General features: G+C 39.1%; 1 protein-coding gene across 3 annotated transcripts in view; it reads right to left on the reverse strand.

The window, feature by feature from the left end:
- Positions 1-8,979, reverse strand: part of Nadk2 (NAD kinase 2, mitochondrial) — a 46,768-nt gene extending 37,789 nt beyond the window's left edge. Inside the window, exon 1 of one of the 3 annotated variants that reach the window (XM_005325633.5) lies at positions 8,409-8,979. In XM_005325633.5, the coding sequence (XP_005325690.1) occupies positions 8,409-8,702 (294 nt within the window). In that variant the 5' untranslated portion in view covers positions 8,703-8,979. The remainder of the gene's footprint in view (positions 1-8,408) is intronic. The other 2 variants (XM_005325634.5, XM_040273726.2) reach the window with 2 other exon arrangements.
- Positions 8,980-9,183: the final 204 nt, after the last annotated feature.

Below are 9,183 nucleotides of genomic sequence, written 5' to 3' on the forward strand. Positions count from 1 at the left end.
GGTTTACCACTCATTTGAGTGTTACTATTTTGTACTTCAAGCAATTTCTATGAAAGCTCAATAAGAGAAGGAGTTCTATCTTCTTAAATTTAATACATCTGAGATGCAAACTTTTGAGTTAAGAGCTTAAATAAATGCACTCTGAATAATTTAAGTATCCTTAAAGTCATACACACTTAACCAAGTGGTAGACTCAGTATTACTAAAAATTGCCTAATTAAGAATTAGTAAATCCAATATTCACCTATTATGTTCAGGCCTAGTGCACTGACCCCTACAGATTTTTTTTAGATATATCTGATATTTACCTTGGATGATTTCTATTCACTTACTCTTTTTCCCAGACTCTCACCTTTACTTCCCCCATTGTTCTCTACTTCAGTGTTCCTTTTGTTAATTCTGTTTACTTCCTCTCTTACACTTGGTATTGCTCCATCTTTGGTATCCTTATCCCCCTACTCCAGGGATTCGACCTACCAAGTACTATAAAAGTTAGTGACTTTAAAATCTATCTTGTTAGCCTAAGCCTTTCTCTTTTAATTTTTATTTATTTTTCTTTTTAGTTGTAGATGAACACAATAACTTTATTTATTTCTTAATATGATGCTGAGAAATTGAACCCAGGGCTTCACTTGTGCTAGGCAAGCGCTCTATGACTCAGCTGTAACCCCAGCTCCCCAAGTCTCTCTCTTGAGCTACAGGCTCGAATTTTCAAATGCCTATCTTTACATTCACCCACAGGTAGTTCAAATACATCTCCCCCAAAAGATCTAAACTTGATTACATATCCCCCACCCCTATAATTCTGCTCTTCTGGGCATTATATGTCAGTTAATTTAGTAAACAGAATAAACCCTTAATTCTTCTCTCCCACTTAATCTGCACAGCCAGGCAGTGATGGAAGTCCAATAATTACTCCATAAACTGTTTTTCCAAAGTGTGTCCAGTACGTGCATACTGGCACTACTGCAGTTCAACTCTTATCAGGGCTAATACAAAAGCTTGTCTTCAGTTTTTCTAAAATAGTCTTTCCTTCAATGTCTTAGACTAATACAATCCCCCAACCATCAAAATTGTGTTTTCATACTATTCCCAAAATGCTGAAGTCATAGAAAAATTGGCCCCTATGCCCTCATTCCAGTGGGAAAATAAAAAGAGGCTGAGCAAGGATGGTATTCCACTGTTAAAAGGTTTGAAACCAACTAGAAGAGAAAGTTAGCTCCTTAGTATGACAGCTCACATCTTATCATGTATAGCCTACCTGCTGGCCTCAATACACTCACTCCTGAGCAATGATTTTTCAATGAATTTTAAGCTGGTTACAATTACAGTTAGCATTCTGATTATACAGAAAATAAAATACACTATGTAACTCGGCTAACCTGTTTCCTGTTTTCCTCTATTTCAAAAGTAAATAATCACAACATAAAATATTTCTGATGGTGGACTAGAGTTTTAAAAGCTTGAAGTTTTGTTAACTGCAAAATAAACTTCACCTTATCTTTCTAGTATTGTTCTATTCCCTTCACCCATATAAATTCTTCCACATTCTTCGATACTTAATCTAAATATCTTAAAATACATTTCACCCTCATCATACTGGCAAAAATGTTAAAATTTAGTAAGTGTGAAAATGTGTGGATTCAGGGACTCAATCAATGCTTCTGGGAAAAATTATTTGTACTTCTAAATGAAGCTTAACCCAATTATCCAAACAATGTAGTAGTATACAGCATTTAAAATGAACATGTATCAACAAAGTTCAAAATCAACAGTAAATAAGAAAAGCATATTTCTAAAGAATAGACACATATTCTAAAAAACGTATCATTGGATATAACTTTTCAAGACACACAAACTAATGTTATACCTGTCTATGGATATATATTAATAAATGTAGAAATATATGCATAAGAATGATATATACCTGTATAATTCTGGAGAGGTAGGGAGCAGAAAAAGTTGGTTAGATAGGTCTTTCATTGCAACTGTAACATTTTCTTTTAGAAAAACTTGAAGTTAATATGGAAAAAAATGTTAATATCAGCTAAGTCTAGATAACTGAATACACAGGTATCTTATTTAAGATAAATAAGTTTATTTAAGATAAACTTGTTAAGTTTCTAAAATTTTTCTATAGATTTAAAATAAACCATAACTGAAAAAAAATCTATTAAAATTTTTTAAAAAATCAAATGTCTTCCTTTTTTTTTCTTCTCTTTATCCTGCTTTATAACCTATCTCTCCATTTTCTATATTCCCATGAACCATTTATAATACCAAATAATATATTTTCTCCATAGATTTGGAAACTCTGTTCATCCTTAATTCTCCCAGACCTAGAATGATGCCTGGTAGTTTGGCAGGTGCCCAGTAAATGGCTTGATGAATAAATAAAGATGATACTTAAAACAAATTAACAAATTTCCTAGATGCTGGTGACACTAAATAATGACAGTGTAGCAGGTATTTTTTAAAGTAGATCTTAACTTTAAAAATTATCTTCCTATTACAAAAAATACTTCTTTAAAGAAAAACAAGACTTCAAAGGTATAGCTTTCTCAAAAAAAAAAATCATTTAAAAAACACTATACAAGCCAAGGTAAATTGAACAAATCTTCAGTTCGATTCCATGATCTACCTTAGTAATACAACTGTATAATTTAAGTGACTGAATCAGTGCTTTTTTAAGTACATAATTGTACCAACTTTCAGTTAGGAAGAGGGAGACAACTGGGTAATCCCTCCCTGAATGTAAATGTTTTACAAAGGCTGGTCTGATTTTCTGCACAACACACACTCAATGGCCTATTATGAAGGGAAAAAAAAAGATAATGAATTTTCCTAAGACACAAAATAACTGGCACACTTGTTTATATTGTGAAAGGACAAATTTCTGTAAGATATTATAAAGTTCTTGATAATGAAATAAAATCAACTTACATTTTACCAGTTGAGATATTAATGTTCCCCAATAAACACTTTCACTTACTTAGAGCTTAAGTCATATAATTAAAAATACAAGAAAAGTGACAACATGAAAAATTATGTTATTTATAATCTCATGATTGGCCACATATTTGTAGTTTTCACAATCCTTCCTCAGGTACTGCCCATACATAGTGAAGGTTGAAAATCAGAGCTCTAATAGTTAATGGCTCTGGAGTGGTAGCATTTCAGCTAGTTATATTTAATCCTTCTACTTCTTTATGAGTCTCCTATTCGCAAATATTTATGAAAATGTGTGTATGTACCGTAAGCCTCTATTTTCTAAGTTGTGTTGCACAGAATTTTGTTTTCTGCCCAACACCCCAACCCCCCAAAAAAATCCTGTGGTCAAATAAAAATCAACCTTTCTTTAGATTGATGTTTCTCAAATATATTTAACCTGACCCCTTTCAAAGAACCAGTGTTGGTAACCTCTGCCTTAAGCTTTTAGTAACTAACATCTGAAAGACCCACAGCTGGTAATAAGGACCTGGACTGGAACAAAGTTGGTCCACAGCCTCAGGGAGAAAAAAATTAAAATTAAAGAACATCACAAACATTCACCATCCTTTCTAGGAAGGGGGGGGGCGAGAATCAAAGAGGATGATAAGATAGAGTTCTAGTCCAGAAATCCATTTACAGTTGAGAAGAAAATAATCACAAATAAATACTAAGAAAATATAATGAAGAATACCTAACCCAACCTTGGTAGCAGAGAGAAACAGGGGCACAAACTGGCTAACAAGGTTTCCTGAGAAAGAAAAGTCTTGAGACTTACCTCACAACAGGAATTAGATAGAGGTTGGAGAATAGCATTCAACACAAAGGGAACTTCAAAGGAAAAGACACTGAGAGATGCAAATCAAATCTCCCTAAAATACCATTTTTCACCTACTGGGTTAGTAAAGATTCCAAAATTTGATAAACAGTTTATGAAAACACAGGTACCCTCACACATTGCTGATTAAAGTAAACTGGTATAATCTTTTAAGGCAATTTGGCAATACTTATTAAATTTTCATATGCTTATGCCTTTTGACTCAGCAATTCCACTTTTAGGTATTTATCTTAGAGCTTGATTTACACACATATAAACACAAGTTTTATTCACTGAAGAATGTATTTAATAGAAGGTCAAATCAATTGAAGTGTTAAATAATGTGCACATAATGGAATAACATGAAATAGACACTATTAAAGAATGAGAGTGTTCTTTATGCCAATCTCCACAAATACCATTAAGCTAAAAAAAAGTGAAGAGTAACTTAAGTAGTATGTTATCATTGAGTAAAAAGGGATGGGGTAAAGAATGTTTCCACTGCTGATGTGTTTATACAGACTATTTCTATAAGGAAACAGAAGAAACTGATGTTAGTTGCAGGGACCAAAACCGAATGACAGATGACAAAAGAAAGTCTTTATTGAATTATATTCTGTATCTTTTACATTTTGAGCCATTTTAATGTGCTACTGATCCATAAATAAATTATATCAGCATGACATCTAATGGAAATTAAAACTGTTTAAAATTGCCAAAATATAAAATTCAAGACAAGTGATCAGAAATGAAGCTCACGAGGCTGACAGACACCCCAGTCCAGGAAGGAATCATTGTTGAAACTACAACAGTGTTTCTCAAAGTGTGAGCAAGGAGCCACTTACAAACCTGGGGAGCTGGTTAAAAAACACAGAACCAGGGAATTAGACCAAAGAATTAGAAATGTTTTTTTTGTTTTTTTTAGTTTTTTTTTTTTTTTTTTTTAAGGTGGACACAGTATCTTTATTTTATTTTTATGTGGTGCTGAGGATTGAACCCAGTGCCTCGCGCATGCCAGGCGAGCATGCTACCACTTGAGCCACAACCCCAGCCCCAAGAATTAGAAATGTTAAGGGTGTGGTTCAGAGAAACAAAGTCTGGGAATTCTCCACCAGTCAAATCAAAATCTTGTGGGCTAACATTCAAACATCTGCACTTTAACAAGTTCCCTAGGTGACAAAAGGTTATGGAGCTGCTGAGGAGTTGTAAGCAGAAGAGCTAAGTGACCAGATGTTCAGTTTTAGATAGACCACTTTGGTGCCTGGGTCTGGAAGATTTGAGAGGAGCAAGCTTCAGTTAGAAAGAAGGGTCTGGCATTTCTCCAAATGTTGTTCTTTAATTTGATAAATATTCACACTGTATACAATACACTTACTGCATACCATGTGGCAAAAGTTATCTGCCCAAGGCACTGCACCTCCTAAATCAGTTAAGAAGGCAATAAATACGAATAATTTATATACAATAATAGAGGTGCTATTAAATGAAATCATTCTATTCCATTATTAATTTTATTTAAAAACCTAAAACTAAATGGGGGAACTATTAAAGTTGCCTCTAAAATAATGAGACTTAGAATGAAGTTGATGAACTGATTCCTTATTTAATATATATAAAAAGACATGGGCTGGGGCTGTAGCTCAGTGGCAGAGCACTGGGTTCAATCCTCAGCACTGCATACAAATAAAAAAATAAGGCATGCTGTCCATACACAACTACAAAAAAAAATTAAAGCAATTTAAATCAAATTTTTTCTTTGGCCAATTAGATATGTTTCTGGTATCAAAACCCTTTCCAAATTAGTTCTGTTTCATCTAAAGATATAATTTGTGATTATCGTGGAACCTGATTAATAAAAGTTTCACATCTACCAACATCTACATCTCTCATAACACAAATAAATTGTAGTAATAGACTCATTGATTGTTGTAAAGTCATGAGACAAGAGAGGGAAAATTTGTTCAATCAACAGGCAGAAAAGCAAGACTCAGAAATATAAAGCAGTATAAAAGAGTAACTGAAAGTCAAAAGTTTAACCCAGCTTGAAGGACATAATCCTGTTCTCTCTACAGGTTTTATCAACTAAAAAGATATTTCCTCTAACTGCTTATTTCTACAAAGTTAGAAACCCAGGAGGCTTGGGGTATAAAAGTACACAGGCACTCTGACTTTCATCTGCCATTTGCATTTTAACAAGTACTCTAATAGAGATCTATTTTACATTTTAAAAAAAACAACAAAAGAGAATGTTTTGATACAGAATCAAGTTACTGTGACTCCTGCCAGAAGAGTATTTGGCCATTTCTTTAATATTCAATTCACATAATTAATATACCTTAACAATCCACCTCAACAATACAGCAAATAACATTTATGTTCTTATCATGTCTATTAGGAATTCCATGTTAACCTCACACAGCCCAGTATTCTTTGGCCTGTTCTGTTCCTGACTTCTGATCTGAGCTACATCTAATGTTACGCACTGTTGAATATTAGCCTTAATATAAATGTAAAATAATTTATTATTAGTTAGGAACTAATCCAATAAAATTATAACATCATCATCAACAAAAACTATTCCACGGCCTGACAATTACAAAACTTTATTTTATGGTCCATTAGTTATACTTCAAAGCTTTCTTTTTCAAAACAGAATTACCTAGCAATAGACAAATATTTACCTATCAGCGATTTCCACATTCAGAGAGGGTACACTGGTAGTTTGCTTTTTAAAGACTTAACTGATTTCTCTACATAGTTTTTATTAGTAGCAATCTTGTTCAGAACTCCAAGAGTTCATCCCAATTCAGATGCCGCCTATTTTCCTGAAGCCTTGAAAAATGTTAGCACTAGAAAGGACCTTGGAGGCTATCTACTCCAATACTAACATTTCTTCTACAGAATACTGAAAGCTGAAAATACTAAACAAAGTGTATCATTTTCACCTAGAAGTTAAAAATAGGAAGTTAATCACACAGAAGCAGAGCCTAGAGCTCCTGACCCCCAACCCCCCACTGTTTGATTATGCCCATTGAGTGTACTACTTCAATTCTTTTTGGGGGGTGTTTTGTTGTTGTTGTTGTTGTTTTAGTGTACTACTTTAACTTGGACAAAAATTCTATTAAAACACTTATGCATTCATGACATTTAAGTTTCTAAAAGGTGAACCTTGCTAAATTAGGAATACTATCCAAAAGACACACCCCTTTCTCAAAATAGAAACAATGTACTTTCAACTGACTTTACCATTCCCTACCTCACCCCAATTTCAATCTCTTAACACAAACTCAACTACCCTAGTCTCCTCTTCACTGTTGATTTTATTCTTTAAATGCTCCAGGTGTTTTATATAAACTGCTACCTTCAAACATTTAGAAAATAAATCTGCCCCTAAATTTCCACCAGGTGAATGAAGGAGTCCTCTTGGATTAACCCATCCAAGAAGATTTAGTACGTAAGCAAAGCTTCACAGTTGCATTTTGATGTCCACAAAATGACTATGCTGAAGATTACAAAGAAAACAAGGTGTTTAGAACAGGCAGCCTACTAGAGTATTAAACTCATAACAATTAAATGCAGTTAGTTTAAAAGCCTTTGATGCACAGATCTCTAAAAGATTTTTCAGGACATATTGGTCTTGGCAGTATGAGTCACTCTCCACTTCCAAAAGCTGGTGAATACGGACATGGAATCAAAATTTTTCAAAAGGGGGGGGGGGGGTTAGCAGTGTCCAACGCAGTGTTCTACCCTTTGTATTTATATACTTCGTAAAGATATTAATATACTAAATATAGTCTACTGTGGAGGCATGACATTAGAGACATGGGCTTTTTTATTTCACATGTTACCCGAGCTACTTGCTCCTTTTACTTCCTAACTTTTCCACTTAGAAACATATATTCAAGTCTAATCTCCTCCTTTGCCCTTCCCAACACCAGACACCCTTGCTTTGAAAACAACTAAGACCCCTGTCTAACAGCCACCATTCCAGCATGTTAAAAGCGGGCTTTCCCAGAGTGTCCCAGGCCCGGGCGGGCTGGCAAAGTAAAAGGGGGTGTGTCCGCAGTACCTTCGCCCTCTTTTCCGCAGCCCACTAGGGCGCTAGGAGGCCCACTTTCTCGCAGAGGCTTCGGGAGCTGTTTCCAGGGCGCCCGGATCTCAAGCCACCCACCCACCTTTCTGGGGGCTGGAGTTGCTTTTCACCTCAAGGGGATGACAGTAGCTTTTCACCTCAAGGGGAGGGCACAAATGAACCCCCCCCCAAAGCCCCTCTCTAAGGAGCCACACAGTAGCCCCTTTTCCCAAAATAAGGCAGCCTCTGCCCCCCCGCCTGGAGGTCTCTGCGCTCGCCCGGACGCGTCCCCTCGCCCATCCCATCCAAACCCCACACGCGCGCGCGAGGGGAGTTCACAGGCGAAGCCAGAGCGAGTGAAGGACAGCGAGAGGCACGCGGGGCGCCAGGGGTGCCCTGGGAAGAAAAGTCGTCCCAAGAGTTGTTCCCCACCCTCCCGAAGGGACGCAGCCACCCACCAAAGCCCCGGCCCAGCCGGGGAGCGACTTGGGGCTGGGAAGAGTCAAAACGGCGGGGGCCGCGGCGACCCACCAGCTGCTTCAGGTCCTCTTCCGAGAGCTCCGCGTAGCGGTACCGCTGCTGCTCGAACTCGTACCGGGTGGTTTTGGCCACCACCACCACCCGCGAGGGGCGGAAGCCGCCTTCCGGACGGCTGCCACAGCCCGCCAGCTCGCGCGGCTGCCCGTGCCCTAGGTGCCTCCGGTCGCCGTCACCGCCAAGCCGGGGCCGCGCAGCAGGGCCTCCCGCGCCTGACCCACGCAGCGCCGCCCGGCCGCCCGCCACGCGACGACAGCTGCCCAGCAGGAAGCCCCGGTAGCAAGTCATCGTCTGCCCGGCCGCGGCTGCAGGCTCGGGCTCCTGCCTGCGCACCCCGCCTCCAGGAGTGCGCGCAGACCGCACCGCCCCGGCCTTTAACTTAGCGCCGGACTGGCAGAGGTTAAGCGCAGGGACGTGCGTGGCCCGCGCCGCGAGGGGGACGTGCCCAGACGTGGCCGCGGGCGGGGAAAGCGGCGCGACTGGGAGGAGGGTGAGTCCCCGCCGGGGACAGGTGGGCGGGGAAGAGCGGGAGGCCCCAGGCTGGTGGGTTTTGTTTGTTTATCCGTTTCCACTGACGCCTGCGCAGTGACCTCTTCTCCCGCGGCCCTCCCTCCCGCCACGCCCCCTTTCCTGCCGCCGCTCTTCGCCCACCCCAGGCTTACTCTGTCAGCCAATCAGAGCCCGCTGCGGCGTCAGCGCCCGAGGGGCTGCGAAGATTGGTCGGGGCCGGGAAAAGAGGGGGAATTCTATTTGGCGTTCGAGCTGTCTC

This window comes from Ictidomys tridecemlineatus, chromosome 1 (genome assembly GCF_052094955.1).
Source record: "Ictidomys tridecemlineatus isolate mIctTri1 chromosome 1, mIctTri1.hap1, whole genome shotgun sequence".
Taxonomy (NCBI): domain Eukaryota; kingdom Metazoa; phylum Chordata; class Mammalia; order Rodentia; family Sciuridae; genus Ictidomys; species Ictidomys tridecemlineatus.